At 54.5% G+C, this 19952-nt stretch overlaps 9 protein-coding genes across 9 annotated transcripts; 5 read left to right on the plus strand and 4 right to left on the minus strand.

The window, feature by feature from the left end:
* Nucleotides 1–417: 417 nt before the first annotated feature.
* BBA_03248 (major facilitator superfamily transporter) lies at nt 418–2286 on the plus strand (the record flags this gene model as incomplete). The annotated part of the gene is made up of 4 exons (XM_008598345.1): nt 418–610; nt 668–1182; nt 1256–1418; nt 1478–2286. The coding sequence occupies 4 exons, from the start codon at nt 418–420 to the stop codon at nt 2284–2286; spliced, it is 1680 nt and encodes a 559-aa protein (XP_008596567.1).
* An 843-nt stretch (nt 2287–3129) lies between these two features.
* Nucleotides 3130–3600, plus strand: BBA_03249 (uncharacterized protein; the record flags this gene model as incomplete). The annotated part of the gene is made up of 1 exon (XM_008598346.1): nt 3130–3600. One exon carries the CDS (start codon nt 3130–3132, stop codon nt 3598–3600), a length of 471 nt encoding a protein of 156 aa, XP_008596568.1.
* Nucleotides 3601–4192: 592 nt separating this feature from the next.
* Nucleotides 4193–5513, plus strand: BBA_03250 (Mis12 domain-containing protein; the record flags this gene model as incomplete). Its single annotated transcript, XM_008598347.1, has 2 exons — nt 4193–4255; nt 4356–5513. The coding sequence occupies 2 exons, from the start codon at nt 4193–4195 to the stop codon at nt 5511–5513; spliced, it is 1221 nt and encodes a 406-aa protein (XP_008596569.1).
* A 331-nt stretch (nt 5514–5844) lies between these two features.
* Nucleotides 5845–8442, minus strand: BBA_03251 (pentatricopeptide repeat domain-containing protein; the record flags this gene model as incomplete). Its single annotated transcript, XM_008598348.1, has 1 exon — nt 5845–8442. The coding sequence occupies one exon, from the start codon at nt 8440–8442 to the stop codon at nt 5845–5847; it is 2598 nt and encodes an 865-aa protein (XP_008596570.1).
* Nucleotides 8443–8795: 353 nt separating this feature from the next.
* BBA_03252 (glutathione S-transferase I) lies at nt 8796–9824 on the minus strand (the record flags this gene model as incomplete). Its single annotated transcript, XM_008598349.1, has 3 exons — nt 8796–9151; nt 9229–9617; nt 9790–9824. 3 exons carry the CDS (start codon nt 9822–9824, stop codon nt 8796–8798), a joined length of 780 nt encoding a protein of 259 aa, XP_008596571.1.
* A 721-nt stretch (nt 9825–10545) lies between these two features.
* BBA_03253 (uncharacterized protein) lies at nt 10546–11526 on the minus strand (the record flags this gene model as incomplete). Its single annotated transcript, XM_008598350.1, has 1 exon — nt 10546–11526. The coding sequence occupies one exon, from the start codon at nt 11524–11526 to the stop codon at nt 10546–10548; it is 981 nt and encodes a 326-aa protein (XP_008596572.1).
* A 785-nt stretch (nt 11527–12311) lies between these two features.
* Nucleotides 12312–13151, plus strand: BBA_03254 (glutathione S-transferase; the record flags this gene model as incomplete). The annotated part of the gene is made up of 1 exon (XM_008598351.1): nt 12312–13151. The coding sequence occupies one exon, from the start codon at nt 12312–12314 to the stop codon at nt 13149–13151; it is 840 nt and encodes a 279-aa protein (XP_008596573.1).
* An 881-nt stretch (nt 13152–14032) lies between these two features.
* On the plus strand, nt 14033–16581 carry BBA_03255 (uncharacterized protein; the record flags this gene model as incomplete). The annotated part of the gene is made up of 3 exons (XM_008598352.1): nt 14033–14203; nt 14287–14598; nt 14683–16581. 3 exons carry the CDS (start codon nt 14033–14035, stop codon nt 16579–16581), a joined length of 2382 nt encoding a protein of 793 aa, XP_008596574.1.
* A 611-nt stretch (nt 16582–17192) lies between these two features.
* BBA_03256 (eukaryotic translation initiation factor 3 subunit 8) lies at nt 17193–19861 on the minus strand (the record flags this gene model as incomplete). The annotated part of the gene is made up of 2 exons (XM_008598353.1): nt 17193–19432; nt 19513–19861. The coding sequence occupies 2 exons, from the start codon at nt 19859–19861 to the stop codon at nt 17193–17195; spliced, it is 2589 nt and encodes an 862-aa protein (XP_008596575.1).
* Nucleotides 19862–19952: the final 91 nt, after the last annotated feature.

Raw genomic sequence — 19952 nt, forward strand, 5'->3', positions numbered from 1 at the left:
AAAAAAAAACCTTGCTTTGATACGCGGGCCATTCTTCTCCGCATTCTCGTTTCTAAAAAAAGGAGTTGTTCGCTCCGTGCATAACCAATCTTCTTGACTACAAGTTGGCTCAGGCTCGATTCTCCCCGCATCGAGCCGCGGCTGAGTCGAGATTTCTTTTTGGCAAAACCTCTCCAACTCTAGTGAAACTTTACTTTTGGCTTTGCACATCTTTGACAATTCTCCTTGGTAGCTCAACGTCGCAGATCATTCCTCCCCGTCGCTTCACTTATACATATGCATGGCTCACCGTTGCCAACCCCGACAACGGCTTTCCCAGATCTTGATCGTGTGTCGCGTTTGAATAGTCACCACCCCTGATCAAGGCAAACTCTACACTGGATTCTTGTCTTGGTAACAAAGTGTCTGCTTCCAGCCATGTCATCTCTCTCGAGGTTGCTTTCCCGCTCAAGTGACAAGCTGAGCGCCCAGACCACGGCAACGACCGTGATTGAGCTTCGCGAGGATGTAGGCTTCTATGGTGAAAGATACAAGCAAATCGACGAGTGTACAGGAAATGAGACTGAAGAGTCTCTTTGTCTCATTCCCATGCCCACGGCAGATCCAAGAGGTATGACGAGGCTTGATGAGCATGGCACTGAAATCATCACTGACTTGTTCCTGAAAGATCCTCTGAACTTGCCCACATGGCGAAAGATGGCAGCCCTTGGCTCTCTCTGCCTGTTTGGGGCCATGGCAGCCGCTGCTGAGCTGGTTCTCGGCGCCATGCTACCCGTCTTTAGTTTCGAGTATGCCGGTATTGATCCCAAGCTACTGACCAAGGTTCATTTGCCCGAGGGCATCAACGCGCTCACGATCCTTTCCGAGTTTCCCGGACCGCCAATCTGGAAGATTTACCTGCTGGCATCCCTTCCCATCTTGATGATGGGCGCGACCAATTTCATTCTCATCCCGCTTGCCATTGCCACCGGTCGGCGAAATGTCCTGCTCGTCACTGGCGTCGTCGCGATTGCAGGCTGCGTGGGATCTGGATTCAGTACTTCCCTGGCAACGCACCTTGTCTGCCGTGTCATTCAAGCCGTCGGCGCGGGCACAATTGAAAGCCTCATCCCGTTTATTCTGCAGGACATCATCTTTTACCACCAGCGCAACGCTGCCATAAGCGTCGTCTTTGCCACTCAGGTAAGCCGTGTACATTGCGCGACGAACCCATTTCATACTCGCAGTCCAAGCTCACAATCTGTCTACCACAAAGGGTCTCATTATTGTTGCTCTTGGAGTAGCCTCGCCATACATTATTGGCCACGCTAGCTGGAGAGTCATTTACTTTGCAACTGCGGCCGCCGGTCTACTGTTTTGGGTCTGCCTATTTTTCTTCTTGCCCGAGACCAAGTTTGATCGTTCAGAAAATGAAAAAAGTAAGCGAGTCTCCCACAAATACTTGCTGCTTGCAATAATGTACTGACCCTATTTCTAGATGGGATCCCGGTCGTACCTCTTCGACCCGGTCAGAATCGCCCTGATATTGACCACGTCAGCTACCCTCCCCGCCGCTTCAAGGACGACATTAAGCTATTTCAATGCAAGGTTGATTGGCCAAGTGGTATTGATGCTCTCTTGGCCTGCTTTCGCACATTCTTCTACCCCCACATGCTTTTCGTCACGCTGCTCAACTCGGCCGTCATTGCAATGGCACTTGCTGCCGGATATACAACAGCACCGCAACTACTTGCTGCCCCTTGGAGCTGGAACTTTTACCATCTCGGCTTCTGTCTATTCCCGCTCGTTGTTGCGGCGGGCGCTTCCTTTTTAATATCCGGCTGGGGTGCTGATCAGGTTGCCAACTGGTTGGCACGACGAAACGGCAAGCGAAACCCCGAGTTCCAAGCCCTCAACCTGATTATCCCTTGTCTTGCCGGTTTGATAGGATGCATTGTCTTTGCCATTTCGGGCGACAACCCTGCCAAATACCACTGGATGCTATTCCTTCTTGGTCTTGGGATGATTGCATTCGCTTTCCTTGCCACAAATACAATCGGCATCGTCTATGTTCTCGAGTCGTACCCTCACCTCACTGGGCCAGCACTGGTCAACATTGCATCTTTCCGTCTCATCGTGGCCTTTGTGCTCTCTTTTCGTGTGTCAGAGTGGGTTGCAGAACTCGGATACCTCAAGACATTCATCATGTATGCTGGAATCCTGGGCGCTTTTATCCTGTTCATACCAATCATTTACACCTGGGGGCCCAGCTGGAGGACTCGTTGGCCCGCACTGCCCAAAAATTAATTTTTTTTAAGCATTCAGCGAACTAGACACCCTGCAATGAACCGAGAGAAGCCAAGGGCGGAACAATCACGGAGTGCGATTAGCGCATTGTTGAAATTTGCTGGCTGCTCGTTTTCTATGAATAGAATAAAAATGTCATTTTCAGATTTTACGCAGAATTTGCCCAAAGATTCAATAGTGTCGCTTCACAATTGCACGTGCCACGCACCCATGTAGACCTACTCTCTTTTCTCTGTACTTGTGTACTCATATACACTCGTATACACTCTAATACGCTTTTCAATCTAAACTTGTACTCATATATAATAGTCTGATTACTTTAAAACCAGTTCAAAACTTGTAGACTAGCTAGAGGAACATCTCTTCCTTGTAGGTAGTGAATTGTAGGTTATGTCGTGTGTGTTTCTCTTTCTGAAAGTGCCCGCTAGTATGTCGTCGCCTGGTTGTGCTGTTGTATGCGCGAAATGCACACCGCAGCGCAGGTAGTGTGCGACCGTACATATTTGAGGTTGCATGAATATGCGAGGAATATTCAGCTGCACCAGCTCACACGGGGGATAATAACGACCATGCTGTCTCACATTACGGAATCTGCACGAGGCCTAACTGCCGACATGCTCTGCGATCCTATGGAATCATTTAGAAGCGGGGTTTGCATACTCACAGTTTGTACGCCCGACAAACATCTATGGCTATAATACATGGCCGTTGTGCTTGGTGCCAGTTATCTAGACCTAGAAAGTCTTCAGGCCACAATCCCACCTCAGAGATTCTTTCCGCAAATTTACCCCAACACATTTCATAATCATATTGATTTACCTTGACCAAGTTCAATCTCCAGTCATGCCTGTTGGAATTGCGCAAGTTGTCAACGGCATCGAGACCGCTGTTGACTATGAAAACTTTGAATCCAAACGCCGATTCATGGTCCTAGGAAGATCGCCCTCACAGTGTGACAATGGCATACTACCCAGCTCAGACACAACGGATGATACTCTACCTTGGTATGATGCCCACCGAGACGACAAGTACATCTGCATCATCGCCCTAGGTGTGGAACTACATTTTTCAGAGCGCGACGGAGAGTTTTACATAATTACCGATTCTGGACGCCATATATCCTTAGGATGGTTGACCAATGGTACCAGATATGTACTGAGGTTCGATCATCTAACGCGGCCGCATGGGAGCGATGGCCTACGAATTACAATCTACAAGTATGAAGATGCGATGAAGAGTTCTAATAGGGAGATTAGTGAGGCTGTCTTGAAGAGCTACGAGGCGATTGCTGCCACGGTTATTTCGTACACCTAATCGTGCGCTTTTACGTATTTAATTTGTTGAATCGAATGAAAAGCTTCCGTCGTAAACGGCCATGTGTGCTTGCAGTTATTAGTCCTACTAAGCATGACTACGAAAACTGTATCATAGGTATAGGGGTATTCGGCAAGTGAAGGTGTATCGCTCCACAAAGGCATTTCTACGCCCGTTCCGGCTAAACTTCCATGATATCCTGTTATAAACTTGCCCGAAAAATACCCCATAGATGAAAATCTCAGCTACTATGGTATTGTCATTACTTCTGACTTTTCCTTACTTTTTATATTAACCCAACTGAAAAGACCAAAATGACAAGTCTTATATGGGAAGTTTTTTAAACTTTCCAATATATTCTTTTAGTTCTATTATACACTGGCCCAACGGCCTCTTTCTGCTGATTGATAGCTAAAACGGCGGGGCAACCCCGTTTCAGCCAGTGAGACGGTCCGGCGCTGTCGCACCCTGTTTGTATGGGTTTGACGGCCGTCCACCAACCCACCCGCGTTTTGTACGGCGAAGCGCGTCTCCTCCAACTTCACCCGGCACGCCGTTTTCCCTCTACAACGCCAGCACCATCACATTTGCCATGTCGGCACCCGACAATGCAGAGTATGAGCTGCTCACTGAGCACTTTAGCTACCCTCCAGTCGTACGTCTCCCACGTGCCCCGTGCCCAGTCTCCCGCCGCACCCAGTTGCCGTGTTTGCCCACCCGCCACCACTAACAAAACACCCTCCGCAACCGTCCAGTCTCTCCTCGACGACATCATCAACGCCGTCAATGTCCTCGCCGACCGCGCCCTCGGCGCCGTTGAGACCGCCCTCACTAAGCTCCCCGCGCAGAGCCTCGGCTTCGGCGGCGGCGGCGGTCCTTCCAAAAAGCGCGGCGCACCCGGCGCCGACCCCCCCGCCGCTCCCGACACTGCGACGACGACGCCCAGCCCCGACGAGGCCGCCAAGCGCGAAATCGAGCACGGCACGCACCAGCTCGAGACGCTGCTCAACGCGTCCATTGACAAGAATTTTGACATTTTCGAGCTCTACGTCATGCGCAACATTCTCACCGTCAAGCCCGACGACCAGCCGTACATGCAGCTCGCGCACTATCAAGGGCTCGATTTCGACGCGCCGCCGGCGGCTGCTGGTGCCGACGCCCAGCAGCAGCAGCAGCAGCCGACGCTGGACTCGGTCACGCAGCTGCGGCGTAGGCTGCACGCCAGCCAGAAGCTGCAGGTCGCGCTCGAGACGGAGCGCGTGCGCAACGACGCGCTTCTCAGGACGCTGCGCGCCGCGGTAGGTGTCAGCAAGCCCGCAGCGTCGGCGTCGGTGAAGAAGGAGGATGGCGAGGCGGCCGGGGGCGATGATGCCGAGAAGCAGCAGCAGCAGCAGCAGCAGACCGATACGCTGGGCTTCCTGCACAATCGCGGCACGCTGGAAGAAGGCGGCACAGAGCGCCCCATCACGACGACGACTGAATTTATCCTCGCGCAGCTGCAGACGCTAAGATCGCTGTCGACGTCCCTGCGGAGCCTGATTCCGGATATTGATGACGACGGCGACGACAAAGACAATGGCGACGCGGATGATGCAAAAGACGGCAAGAGCTGGCGTCGCGAACGCGCCGAGTACATTGAAACCGCGTCGAGACGGTACCTCGAGACGGTCGCGGGCGTGGAGCTCGGCCCCGCGGGTGAGGTGCGCGACGGCGAGTGGCAGGGTCCCGGGAGGGGCCTCGCGAGGGACGAGGTTGAGGGCTTGGAGGCGGTGGCGGCGGCCTTGGGCGCGCAGCAGCAGCAGCAGCAGCAGCAGCAGCAGCCCGCGACGGAGGAAGCGCCGGCGCCAGCGCAAGAGCAAGTCCCGGGAAGCGGCGCTGGGCAAGACGAGGACGAGGACATGGCCAAGTCGTAGCGGCTTGGGGATCAATGTCGGATTTGTGCTTGTATATATCACACTTGGAATTTGCTTTGGGAAAGCGGGATATCGGCGTATCATCACTCTGGGCATGGTCATTTGACGTTGGCTTTATAACGAATTCCAACCACACTTACACTTTTTACATGATAGTCTCCATTGCAATGGTTAGTCCCTGAAAAAAAATGTACATGGTATTGAAGATTGGGAATCTGTCCATCTGTCTAAAGAAAAAACAAGTCAAATACGACAGCCGGCCATGAGCCGTGATATAATGTACAGATAAAAACACACAAAAGCAACAGCCCGACGACGCTTTACCCAATCTTCAGTAATGTTCAATCAGCTTGTGCAGTCCACCAGGCATGTTTGCGTCGTCGAGTAGATTATTCTCCTTGGCCAGGTACCAAAAGTGATGCTTCCAGAAGCGCGCTTCGTCGACGTCAGTCTCACCACCCCTCTGCACCTGCGCCAGCATCTTGTTGTGCAGGACCGAGTCGACGATGCGCCGTGCGTTGACCGCGTCGCCCTCGGCCAACAGCGCGCGCAACAGCTCGTTGAGGCACGGGAGGGACGTGACGGGGCGCCCGGCGGCCGCCAGTTCGTCGAAGCGCTTGAGGGCCACGTAGGGCTCGCCCGTAATAGCCGCGGCGCGAATCACGCGCTCCCACAGCGTCTGGTCGCCGCGCGACGTGTCCGCCATGTCGTACTTGTGCAGCAGCGCCTCGACCGGCGCAAAGGAGTGCGGATCGCGCTGCAGCGAGCGCTCAATCAGAATCGTCACCATGTACGGGTTGATGCGCACATTTTGGTGCCGCAGGTGCGCGAGCACCGCATCGACGGCCGCGTTCGACGCGTTGGCCAGCGACGCGACGGCGTGCAGCGCCTTGGCATAGAGCTCCGGGTTCAGGGCAAACTTGGAGCGTGACAGTTCGGCAAAGACTTGGTCAACGGCCTCGACCTGTGCCTCGGGCGACTCGGGGCCCGTCAGCGACAGCATTTCTTCAATGAGAATGACAAAGGTGGCCTGGTTCGGCTCAATGCCGTTCTTCTCCATCAGGTCCATGATCCAGGCAACGTCTTCGGGGCCCGTCCCAAATGCGTGCCGGAGAATAATGTTATGGGTGCTGATATCGGGCTTGATGCCGTTGTTGTGCGCCCAGCTCAGGAGCACCTTGGCCGACCGCGGGCTAATCTCCAGGGTGCCCTTGATGCAGGCATTCACCATTTCGATGCTGGGCTGGACGGCGCCGCTCTCTTCGACGGTTTTATTCTCCACCGCAGCGTTCCAGTCCGCTTGCAGTTTGGCAAGCTCAGTCATGCAGACGCCAATCTTGCCTTTGAGGATGTATGCTGCGAGGCGCTCCGTCCAAATGGGCACATCGAGGCGCACATTTGCCACTTGGAGTTGATTCCACAGAGCATCAATCTTTCTGAAATCCTTACACAGCCTCCAACCGTGCATCATGCCAGTGTACGTCTTGAGCGTGAGTGGAATATGCAGCTCCTTCATTAACTCCACGGCGGTCTTGTATTCGTAGTCTAGGCGTAGTGCGCATGTGATGAAGATGATAAAGTCCATAAGTTCAGGCCTGGATTGTATTGCAGAGCGTAGATCAGGACTTGAGGCCTGTTTTTCGTACAATTCGGCAAATATGGTACTTACTCCGGGTTTGTTACGTCCTTCATACGCCCTGCGAAATCGCCTGTGAATCTGAGCAAGACTGGCCTTTGAGTCATCCGCCGGAGCGCTACCTTGACGCCATGCTGCTTTTTTATTGTTCAAGAACTGAACTAGCAGTGGCCATTGATTCCGGATATATACTCCAAGTTCATCAAACTTTTCTGATGGAAAGGCGACTGCATGGCTGACCTGATGCGGGTATTGTTGCAGCATCAATTCGGCCTGTTGGCTGTGTTCATTCACAAAGATGCTAGCGAGCTCCAACAACGGAGCAAAGTCTCTTTGCACATGTTCTGTTACGAAGCGTGGGTCGGAGACGAGGCACAGCGTTGCGAGAAGCCCGTCCATAAGGTCTCTCGCTCGGCCATCTTTGAATTGAGGAAACAGGGCGTCAAGAAAAGATTCTGGAGTAGCGATTCTGTCGCCAGGGACCCCATCCCGTGAGCCCGGCGAAGCTCGCAGAGCCACCTTGAAATCGACCTTGTCAGGAAGGGCTAGCCGCAGGGGCCGATCCTTCTCGGGCAGCCGTTGCATCTGAGAAACGTGCATCCAAAGGTCTAGCAAGCTCTGTGCTAGAAATTTGCGTTGAGCAGTCGTGTTTTTGCTCGTCACACAAGCATGACAAAGTTTCAGTGCCATAACGTTGGGAATATGCGTTTGTTTCATGCCGACGCGGTCTGCGACCTGAGCAATCTCCCGGCATGCGGTGGCTCGGCTATTCTGTATCGAGTCTACGCAAGCATCCTTGATAAACTCATGTAGAAGATGTGATATGGGTGCTGGGAGATCAGTCCCATAGGGTCGTAAGAGGGGCCATATTGACTCCTCAAACGTCTTGAGCCGTGTCATGACGGGCTCGGTCCTGCGTGCCACCAGAGTGCTAAGCAGAAACGTCAAATCGATTTCGTGCGCCCTCATTCCGGAGGTCTCTGGAGTCGGGGAGACAGCAGCCGGTTTGCTTGTCCATTCGGATCTTCGGCCGTTGACAATTTGGTTGAACATGTCGTAGGCGGGCGCGTCGGAGCCGTAGGTGGGAAGCAATGATGCGCGGTTGGGCTCAGGCGTCCCATCTCGAAGGCGTGGACGTATTCGCTGCCTTGGGGTAGACTGTGAGGTGTGTGCCGGCTGAATCTTGGAGTCCGTGTCGGCGAGTGAGGAGTAGGCCAGTTTAGCGACGGGCTGGCGCGCCTGGGTGCGCAGCCGCGAGGTGCATCTCCAACACACGACGCGTGGCGGGATCATAACGCCTGCTGTCAGTCGTCCGTCAGCCGCAGGAGGACGGCGCACAGCTCGAATTGCGGTGAATTGTAACGTCGTGTGAGGCTGTCAGGGACAAGTCCGAAGAGGAAGATTTGAGGTTGAGATCCTGAGGTGGGTCCCTCCAACATTTTGGTGGATCCCGTCACTCTCCTTGCCTCCGTTGCTAGCAGCTTGTGGCTGCGGAGAGCTGCGTGGAATTGATCGAAAAATTCATTAATGACTGAATCGTTGATTGCTGTTCGTCTAGGTAAATGAAGATGTGAATTCATACATTACACTGGCACTTGGTGGTACCACTACGTAACTAACAAGCAACCTAGCGCAAGCTAGCCCACTCACAATGAAGCCTGGAATTTGCCATCCAGCTCCTCTACCTTGGCAATGCTCTTCTTGTAGCCTGGATTGCTCTCCAATGTCTTGATGTATTCAACAACACGGGGATAAGTCTTCTCCCAGCCAGGCACAATTTCCGTAAAACGGCCCTTGGCGGCAAGAAGAGGAAAGCTCATGAGAATGTCGGCCGCGGTCAACTGATCGTAGCAGAGATACTTGCCACCCGAGGTTGAGAGTTGGTCGTTGAGCATGGCGAGATTCTTTTTGATATTGGGGGCAATGAACAAGGAGATGATCCTGTTGGCGACAATGGAGGTGATGGGTCGGACAAAGAACGGAATGTCGCCGCCCTTGAGGCCTGTGCATTGCTTAGTACAAATCGCTGGGCGCGCATGTCGGGCGCATCGTCAACACAAAGAGTAAAGTGGCACATACGTCCGATAACAAGTGACAGAACCAGATAAGGCATCAGGGTGCCCTCGGCATAGTGTAGGTAGTACTTGTAGCGCATGTAGGCCTCGGTCTCGCCGCCAATGGTATTTTCCTTGCCCTCCTGCCAGCGCTTCGGGACGAGGCGCTGGCCTTCTGGGTAGTGCGTGCAGAGGTACTCGGTCATCCAGCCGCTCTCGGCCAGGACAATGGGTTTGGCATCGGCGCCGGCAGGCGTGATGGTGATGACGGGCGACTTGCCGAGGGGATGCACCTTTTCGAGCTCCGGAGGGGCTAGAAATGTCTGCTTGTTGCGGTGGAAGATTTCGACCTCGTATTTGACCTTGAGCTCCTCAAGGAGCCAAAGGATGCGCTGGGAGCGCGACTGCTCGAGCCTACAGGCGCAACATTGTTAGCTCATGGTGCTTGCTTTTTTTGCGCCAGATTGTCGTCTGTTGGCGAACAAAGGGGTGTGAGGGCTTGTCGCATGTTCTGAGATGAGACATGGCGCTCGAGCATAGGTAGGTAATACACCAGCAAGCTGAACAAGCCACCTACAGCACTTACCAGTAGAGCTTGACCTTGGCCTCTTCGGTGGACATTTCGAAGCAAGCAAGATGGTGTGTAGTTGTAGAATAACAGGAAAAATTGTATCAAGAGCCAATTTTTCCAAGGAAATGCAAATTTTAATAGCAAAGGTAGCACGGCAGGGCAAAGCATTTCCACCAGACCATTGCTGGGGCAAGGGCCGAGGCTCTGATATACCACAAACCCCACTGTAGCGCGTCCAAAGCCAAGTCGATTTCGTCACAACTGGCGCTGCTTCTCCGGATGCCACTCATTCCGGCTAGGCGGTCCAAACTCCATCAAAGTCGATAAAGAGGAGCCAATTGGGAGCAGAGACGGCAACATGAAGTCGAAGATTATAATGGCGCGCAAAGAAGTGTTCACATGTAAATATAGTACCTAGCAGGGAGGACTCCGCCTGTGCACTATGGTCCATACACCATGGGAACTCTCCGCACTGCAAACGGAGCACCTGCTTCACTATTCTTCACGATACGAGCGCAAAAAGAAGAAGAAATTCGTCAAAGTTATTATTGTGCATCTATTCAGTTACGGTATTGTCTTGAATCAGAAACCAGTCTCTCGTCCATGCAGTTCCAGCATTCAACGCGTGTCGCAACTCGGTCAGCCAGCGCCACCACAGCCTCATTTCATCTGACAGCCAAGCAGCTGTCTAACAAATCACAAATATGCACCATCATAAGCATGGAGAGAAAAATGGCCGATTAATGCCCATCACATTTCAGTGACGATAGATCACCCACCCCCATCGCCGCCACCGCCGCCGCCGCCGCCGCCGCCGTCACCTCCTCCTCCTCCTCCTCCGCCATCACCTCCCCCTCCATCACCACCCCCGCCGCCGTAACCATCTCCATCACCTCCACTGTCAAAATTCCAGCCTCCTCCCTCGCCCCCTCCGGTCCCTCCTCCACCACCTTGGCCATCACTCTCGCGGTTACGCGGATTGCGCGGATTACGCCTGTTCCGCCGCCGCCGTCTCGTCAGAATATGTCGCCTATCCCACACCGGACAGCGCACAAGCGCCGCGGCTCCCAGCGCAAACACCACTGCACCGGCAATAACACTTATCGATATGGAAAATGCCAGCGTGTTGACGCCGGGGTATGGCATGGTGTACGCGCCCCGTGGGACAGCTAGCAGAATCATCGGGGCGACTCTCAGTGCCGCGGTGAGCAGCAGGGCGATGCAGTGCACGCCCTTGCTGCACTGGAAGCCGACCACGATGGAGAGCACCATGTGCAGCAGCCACATGGCGGCCATGACGATGCCAAACGGCGCTCTCCACTTGAACACCCCGTACCCGCGGGCGGTAAAGGCCGATGCGACGGTCAGCGACGTGCTCAATGCCAGAAAAGTCAGGAAAAAGACGAGCGATGCCACCCGCCAGGCAGACCTCGGAAGACAGCTGACCAGCATCATACTCAGCCCCGTCACGGAACTAGGCAAGAGCCCAATGATCCAAAACTGTATCAACAGATTCCCATGGCGGTCAAAGTTTGTCGAGCCGACGTATATGAGTATGGCCTGGATCACGAGCGGTGTCGTCTCTGCCAGTACCGCTCCAACGTAGCCAGCCGCGCTCAGCCGAGGAACATGCTCGGAGCTTGTGCCCGGCCCAAAGTAGTATCGGACTGCCCATAGCTTGTGATTGAATTCGAACCTCCGGATGAGCTGCACCACGAAGCCTGGCTGCAGAGACCGCAGGCAGCTCCACATGACATTGCGCGCGAAGCTCCCCAAACCCCATGATGCGCTACTCTGCACTGGCCATGTAGCGTCGCAGTCATACGCATCGTTTTCTGGATATGGCGCAAAGGTCTTGCTCCGGCGCAAGGGAAGTAAACTTGGTATCTCTGGAATCCACCAAATGCAGCACAATAATGCGACTGTTGCCGACAGCGCAAACCAGTGGAGCCCAGTCACGGTGTAAGTCGCGGGCGTGTCCTCTGTCATTGCATCCTGCTTTGCCCACGTCTTTATCGGTTGGGTCTTTGCGAGACTCAAATAGAGAACAAGGTCTAGAGTTTGTCAAAAGGAGTTATGAAAGTCTACTTTTTATAAATTTTTTATTTTGCTGCCGAAGAGGGCTGGGCGTCCATGCCAAGACTCAAGAGTCTTGTGAGACGGTCCCAGCGTCACAAAGCTTCAGCTCGCTAACCAAACCTATCAGAGATGCGGGAGGCGTCGCAAAATCAGCCTTGCACGTGTGTTAGCGCCAAAACACGTTGATTCAACGTTCTCAACAGATTTAGCCTGGGAATTTGCACTATGGTTCGAAATGACGGAAATTTAACAAGCCGTGGTGATGGCTCTTTCTAATGGTTAGCCAACAGCCCATGCGCTCAGAGGCAGGAGATGTTGAAGGATAGATCTTGGGCAAGTGCTATTGGATGACTCATGCCCACTCACTCAAAGTCTATATACACTCAAAAGGCAGGACAATCAAAATCCTTCAAAATAGTCCAATTACACAAAAAGCGCAAATTTCCATCTTCATCATCATGTCAGCGACCGAGAGCACCCCACAGCACATGACGCTCTACGACATTGCGCAGAAGCCGCCGGTCGAGGAGTCGTGCTGCGCGCCCAACCCGTGGAAGGCCCGGTTCGCGCTCAATTTCAAGCAGCTGCCGTACGTGACGACCTGGGTCGGCATGCTCGACATTTCCCGGGTGCGACGCTCGCTAGGCGCGCCCGCGTGCCGCAAGTTTGCCAACGGTGGTGACTTTTACACGCTGCCCGTTGTGCAGGACCCCGCGACCGACGCCACCGTCGGTGACTCGTACGACATTGCCGTCTATTTGGAGACGCAGTACCCTGGGGCCGGCGGCGGCAACCTGTTCCCGGAGCAGGCCCTCGAATTTGCGTTTGAGCCGACGGTCGACTTTCCCACGCTGCTGACGCTGCCCCGCGACGGGCGCTACCCGCAGTACGGGCGGTTCAACCTGAGCGTTGACACGCTGTTTACTACGTTTACGAGCCTCATTGCCGGCGGCATGCCGCTGGACCCGGCCACGGCCGACGAGGTCAAGGCCGAGTTTGCGCGCCGCGCCGGTGTGGGCCCCGGGCAGCAGTTTACGCTCGAGGGCGCGGCGAGGCAGGCGACGCTCGATGGTTTCGACAAGGCGCTGGGCGACTTGGCCAAGCTGTACGCTGAGCATGCGGATGGGCCCTTTGTCCTGGGGGGGCAGGTCAGCTATGCGGACTTTATCGTCGGTGCGTGGCTGCGCCTGTTTTTCGTGGCAATGCCCAGAGAGGAGTGGGAGCAGCTCAGGACGTGGCACAATGGCACTTTTGGGCGTCTACACGATGCATTGGATGCCTTTGCCCAAATACAATGAGCTTGACTCGTCGATGTGAGACTGGAAAAAAAAGCTACTGCATATTACACCCAGGAGAGGAAAGGTGAACTGGTGGACACAGTCCTTGAAAACTAGCTAGCATTCGGCCCGAGTTGAGCACTGTATTGGTCAATCACAAAACACGGGCTGTCGCGCGGCTTTACCTAGAGCGCAGGTAAATATCACTATTGAAATAGAGGCAGCAGCATCACGTACCCGTAATTCCTATACAACAAGTTGGGTGATTGAGCACCCACTCAGAACAACTGAGAATAATCGATAATATAAAAATAGCCCTTACGGATCCTCAATAGCTAGCGCAAAGGCACTTATAAATCTATCTAGTCATGAGGAAGTCAACAAGACAGACAAGATCGACAAGACGAGGACTAAAAGTAACAAATGCAAGTAGAGTACAAAAGTCTAGCAATGCTGTCACATCTATCCAATGATGCAAGTTGCCGTATCTTGATCGGACGATGCCTCACTCGCTCCACTCCCATCATCATCATCTTACAGCAACAGCCAGGCTGCCAATAACCCCATTCATTATTAGCATCGTGATTTTTTCAGAGAATGCATCTTTGCAATTTTCACCGCAATTGCCTAGTTACACTGCTCGTGGGGAAGTCTGCCTGGACAGCAATACGAGCCAAGCCTGCTAGAGTCGACTGAGCGTTTCCACTCTCTTTTAGGCAGCGCACCCAGGCGGGCCACCACCACTTCTTTCAACTTTAAATTGCTATGCGACGATCCAGTCTTGCCTCTTTATAAAAAGCCGTCTCCCACCCGGTCCATTTGACTTTTTGATCCAATCTTCCAAGGAAAGCGCCTCTTCAAAAAACAGACCTTAATTTTTTTTTTTTTTTTTTTTGGCTACCATGTATCGCACGCCAAGACCCTACGAACTCGCGCCTTTAAAGGACTTTCTCTTGTCCGCTGAGCGCTCGCAAGCAGAGACTGAAGAGTACATCCTGGCCAATCTCGAGAATCCAGTCTCGCCGCGTTTCCTTGCGTCCATCTTTCATGAAAAGGCAGTCGACGCCTACAAGGTGAGCGCCCACTGCCGTCCTTGGACCGAGAAGGGGGGGGGGTGTGTTTGTTGCATCTGCTAACTGCGTCAAAACTTTGCCAGGCGGCGGGAGCCACTGTGCCGCGGCGTCCAGGCTTCGGGTTGACTCTCGACTGGAAGACGGATGATGACAGCGACGTCTTTCCCAGGCTGTCCTTTGACGATGAGGGAAATGCGTCTTGGAGGGCGCATACCCTCTTGATTCGCGAAGTCTGCATGCTCCGCGTCATGGAGGAGCTCACCAACAAGCCAGAATGGTGGCGCAAGGTCAAGGACGACGAAATCGCGGCAAAGTGGAAGACTGAGATTTTGCAAATGGATTGGAAGACCTTGGTAGATCTCTGGGCCGTCTTTACCGAACCCATGGCCGATGCTGTAAGAACCACTTTCTCTCCAAAGAATCGCTTGGGGTCATCCTGCATCGTGTGCTAAACAACTCGATTTTTTTTTCCTTGCCAGGTCATTGCCGAGCTGCGTGCCAAGGCAGACCTCTACCAAGAAACCGGCCTGATTCCCGTCATGGACTACTCGGCCTGCGCCATCAAGTCCGACAGCCTCATGTCCGACGCCCTGGTCCAGCGCCTCAAGGCCGCCGTCGCGCCGCTTGAGGATGTGCCCGACGCCGCCAAGGACTGGCATCCCGGCAGCAACAACAAGGTCCTCGACCTCGTGCACCCCTCGCTCTTCCCCGTCATCTACGGCCGCACGCGCGTCCTCCCCAACCGCACCATTGGCGTCGCCGACTGCCTCGCGCACGCCGGCACCGGCATCCCGCTCCCGACGCTCGGCCAGAAGAAGAAGCAGCGGAACCCAGACGACCGGCGTCACCGCAGGTCCACGGACGACCAAGACGACATTGAGCTATCCACAAACTACCAGTGGCTGCCCTGCGACGTCGAGCTCAAGGACGGCAAGGCCACCATTGCGAGCTACGTCAACAACGTGCACCCCGTGGAGCACGCCGCCCTGTACCCCGTCATTGAAGAGTTTATCAACCTCGCGCTGCCGGCGTGGGACCTCGTCTACCGCTGGCCCGAGGAGTTTGAGTTTAAGCGCATGCATTGGGATGAGATTTACAAGTGGGAGTGCGCGGTGCCCGAGTTCTGCAAGGGCGAGTGCGACCCCAAAAACTGTCCACTCGAGGAGGGCGGCGTCCCGCGGCCTGGCAGGGGCGACGACAACGACGACAACGACGACGACGACGATGACAAGGGTAGTGAGGGCGGCGACGAGGAAGCCGATAAGGATGATGAGGGCGGCAATGAAGAAGATGACAAGGAGAGCAATGGAGGTGACGAGGAAGACAACAAGGAGAGCGACGCCGTCAACGATGTGGTCGCCGACAACGATGTGGACGCCGACAACGATGTGGACGCCGTCAACGATGTGAACGACAATGATGAGGATGACAATGATGAGGACGACAATGATGACGATGAGGATGACGGTGACGACGACGATGATGATGACGATGATGAAGAAGCATACGAGAATATACAGGCCGGTGACGCGCGCGAGCAGTGGTTCGTCCGCCACCACACCATGATCCTGCCCGACCCCGACAGCTCCGCCTACTGCGGCCGCTTCGCCGCCTCCAAACTAATGCGCTCCTCCCCCAGCAACCTCTTCGCCGAGGCGCTGCAGGCGCAGCCGCATCCCGCCGCGCCCGGCTCGCCCCGGCTGCAAGTCATTGTCAAGCTCGCCAGCATCCACCTGACGCCGGCGAAACCGCAGTACGACGGCGGCTCCTGGCACGTCGAGGGCCAGCTCAACGAGCGCATCGTCGCAACGGCGCTCTTCTACTACGACGCGCACAACGTCACTCCCAGCGCGCTCTCGTTTCGCACCGCCGCCAACGGCGAGCAGCTCGACGAGGAAGGCTTCTACGAGCAAAACGACTCTCGGGGCATCGAGCGCGCCCTCGCCATCCGCGCCCGTGGCAGCGTCTTGCAAGACATTGGCCACGTCGTCACCTCGCCCGGCCGCGCCCTCTTTTTCCCCAATCTCTACCAGCACCGCGTCGGATCCTTTCGCCTCGCGGACCCCACCAGACCGGGACACCGCAAGATTCTCGCGCTGTTTCTGGTTGATCCCAAGGTGCCGGTGCTGTCGACGGCGAATGTGCCGCCGCAGCAGCGCGCGTGGTGGGAGCGCGAGGTTGGCGCGGACCCGGCCGACTTGGTCGGGAGGAAGCTGCCGAATGAGCTGCGCGAAATGGTTCTTGGCGGCGTGGATTTTCCCATTTCGCTGCAAGAGGCCAAGGGGGTCCGGGAGGAGCTCATGGCGGAGCGCAAGATTCTGGTGGAGGATACTCAGAGCAGGTGGGATCAGACGGAGTTCAACTTTTGCGAGCACTAGATGCTATGATTGGCTTCTGCTCCGTCGTCACTTCATGTCGGCAATTCGTCAATATTTAGAGAATAACGACTCATACATATACTGTTGGCACTGTCATTCACCGTGATGGCAAATAACTTTCGTGCTCATCAGCACTTTGAAGATTGCCGAGGGATGACTTAACCAGTTTCCATTCCAAAAAAAAAAAAAAAAATTAACGTTTCAGTCTGTATCATTGCTAAATCGCAAATACAGACCAGGCCTGCGTACCTAGGCTTGACGAAATTTCTGCTATATTTTTTGTTGCAAGTTTTCTTTTATCATCATTACACAACAAAGAAAAGGTCAAAGAAAACGCACGGGTAAAACAATGTGTCAACAAAGAACAAGAGGCTATATAGTCCTCTTCTTCCACCACCAAAATCGTGCTGTCCACTATCCCCATCCCACCCACGTGTGACAGACATGAAAACAAAAGTCATGACCTTGGTTCTTCTTCCAATTGTAAGAAAAAAACGCACAAAAAGACGCCCAAGCCTGCGTGAGAGATGCTTTCTTTCCATTCTTTTTCATATCCTTTTAAACCCAATGCAACGTGTGATTCATGGCCTGTCTACATATCATCTCCCCGCTTAGCCGCGAACAGCAGCTCCCAGAGCGCCGCCAGTAAACTGCGTTCCTCCAGCCTGGCGCTGCGTGTTGCCACCGAGGCGAGCACCACCGCGGCCGCCACGGCCACCACCTCTATGGCCGCCGCGACCACGGCCACCTTGGCGCTCAAAGGCGTTGGATGTGCCCTGTGTGCGGTGCTCGAGCGTGCGCTCGTTGGTCTCGATGAGACCGCTGGCCTTGTCGGAGAGAGTGAGAGCTAGGGACTGCAGACGGCTAAGCTCGACGCCCTTGCGGAAGATGACGGTCGAGGTAACCTGGTCAAGCGAGGCAGCAAGCTCCTCATGAGCAATCATCTTGCTGACAACGGCAGTGACCTTGGCGTCGTCGAGCTCAAACATTTGCGACAGCGTCTCGGTAGCGAGCGTGTCGTAAAAGGGAGCATATGTGAACAGATAAGTGCGCAGACCCTCCTCTTGGATCTGCTTGGACAGCATAGTCTTGATGTCCTCAGCATCAGGCATCAAGTCCCAAATCTTGATGCTGTGGATAAAGGTAATTGCCTTCTTCCACTCACCCGCGGCAAGGGCCTTGGAAGCCTGCATGACGTGGTCACGAGTATTCTCCGGAGGACCGGTGAAGATTTGACGCTCGTGGTACTCGAGCATGCGGCGGTAGGTCTTGCTGATGATGCGCTTCTTGACGTCGGGAGAAGAACCAGTCTGAGCCAGCAGAGGAATCTCCAGAAGCATGCTGCAGGTAAGGTAGACGCACTCGAGCAGTTCCAGGTTGATGTGCATGTGGAAAGGCAGCTGGCGCTGCTTCTCTAGGCGCTCCTGCTCGGGAGAGACCTGGCTGTATCGCTGAATCATGACGCCCTGAGCGAGCAGCTCCTTCTGTCTGCCGCTGCCGCAAATCTCCTGAAGTGTGTTTTGGGCATCGTAGACGAGACCCTTGCGGAACGCGCACAGGCCGACCTGCACGAGCGTGCGGTTGTAGAGGATCTGGCTGAGAACATCAAAGTTGGGAATATTCTCCTGAAGATGGGACATGAGCATCATGTCGCGAGCCTTGTAGTACTCGTTGTGCAGAGCAAGGAAGTAGACCTGGCACAGCATAGCACGGGCACGAATAATGCCGTCGGCGTGGCTGAAGAGGTAGTTGCAGAGGACATTGACCAGGTTGCTGGCATCCTGGGACTGGCTGCGGGAGGTGATGACGGACTCGACCTTGGCGCCGACGGCCTCCCAGCAGTTCTCCTCGAACGTCTTGATGACGGCAGCAGGCTTAAAGTAGACGTGCTCCAGTCTGCGCATGACAATACGGTTGATGCTGTCCTGGGGAGTGTCGAGGGAAGTATCCTTGCGGAGGTATTCGTAGTAGAGCATACCGCGGAAGATGATGTTGTAGAGGGAGCTCTCATCCTGGAGGCGCTCAATGTACTCGGGAGTGTGAGGGTCGATGCTCTGGAGGGAGCGGGTAAGCTCATCATCCAGTCTCTCGACGTACGAGACGATGCTGCCAGGGACCTTGATGTACTTGTCACCGTCGGCCAGCGCGGGGGGCTTCTCATCGTCATCCCACTCCTCGGCGTGCTCGACAACAATATATTCCTTCTCAGTGCTCAGAAGCTGAAGAAGAGCAGAGAGCTCCTTCTCAGCAGACTTCCAGTGATCGAGGGGCATGGCAGTAGCAGTGCCAGAGCCGAGATCGAAGCGGGCAGAGACGAGAGCCAAGAGTGTGCGGAGCTTTTGATAAGGAGTGTTGGCAATCTCCAGAAGCTTCTCCATGACTGTGATTTGCTCAGCCTTATCCGTATTCTTCTTACCACGCGACTCCATAATACCGCGAAGGTGCTTGAAGATGCTCTCGGGTGTGTACTGGAGGGTGCGGCCGCCCTTGCCAACGGTGGCGAAGCCCTCATCGTCAATCTCCTCGGGGGCAGCCTCGACGGCCGCCACCGTCCTGGCCTTGGAGGGCTTGGGAACCTCGATCTCCTCAGCCTCGGATTCCATGAAGGCATCCTTGTCCGCGCGATACGAGTCGATCTGGGACTGGTATTCCTTGTTTGTCTTCTTGATCTTTTGCTTGACGGCGTTGAGTGCACGGGCCTGGATGGCGTTCATCTTCTTGGGTGTAACTTTTTGCTTGGCGAGAGACTCGTTCATAAAGTCCTCAAGCTCAGCAAGGATACGGATATAAGGCTTGGGGGTCTTGTTGGCGGCGGGCATCTTCGAAATTTGACGAGTGAGCTTGTCGAACTCTGTCCATAGATAATTAGCATTCCATAAATCCCTTTCCTTGCCAGTCTGCGCCGTATAAAAACGCGGTAGTGATCCTCACCGTTCGAAATGAGCGTCCAGTCACCATTCTTCTCGCCATTTTCAATCTGTTTGATGGAGCCCTCGAGTTCATCAATGAACTTGGTCTTTGCACTCCTGACCTTTGCGCGGGCCTCATCGTCACTATCCTCGCTGTCCGAGTCGGCATCCTTCAAGAATCTGTTTTTCCCTTGTGCCTCGTCATCGCTGCTGCTATCGTCGTCGCTGTCGTCGGGGAAGTCCGAGTCCTCCTCCTGGTCGGAGCCGTCTTGCTGGAGGTCCTGCTGCTCGGTATCCGAGTAGAGCTCCTCCTCGTCGCTGGAGCTGTCGCTGGAGCTATCGTCGCCTCCACGGCGGAAGAATCGAGACATTTTGGTCGAGTTGGACTGGCGGGCAAAAAGAACCGGCTAATCGTCAGTGCTCGGGTGAGTCTCGAGTTGAATTCACGACTTTGTTCGAGTC

Source organism: Beauveria bassiana, assembly GCF_000280675.1.
Source record: "Beauveria bassiana ARSEF 2860 unplaced genomic scaffold BBA_S00007, whole genome shotgun sequence".
NCBI lineage: Eukaryota > Fungi > Ascomycota > Sordariomycetes > Hypocreales > Cordycipitaceae > Beauveria > Beauveria bassiana.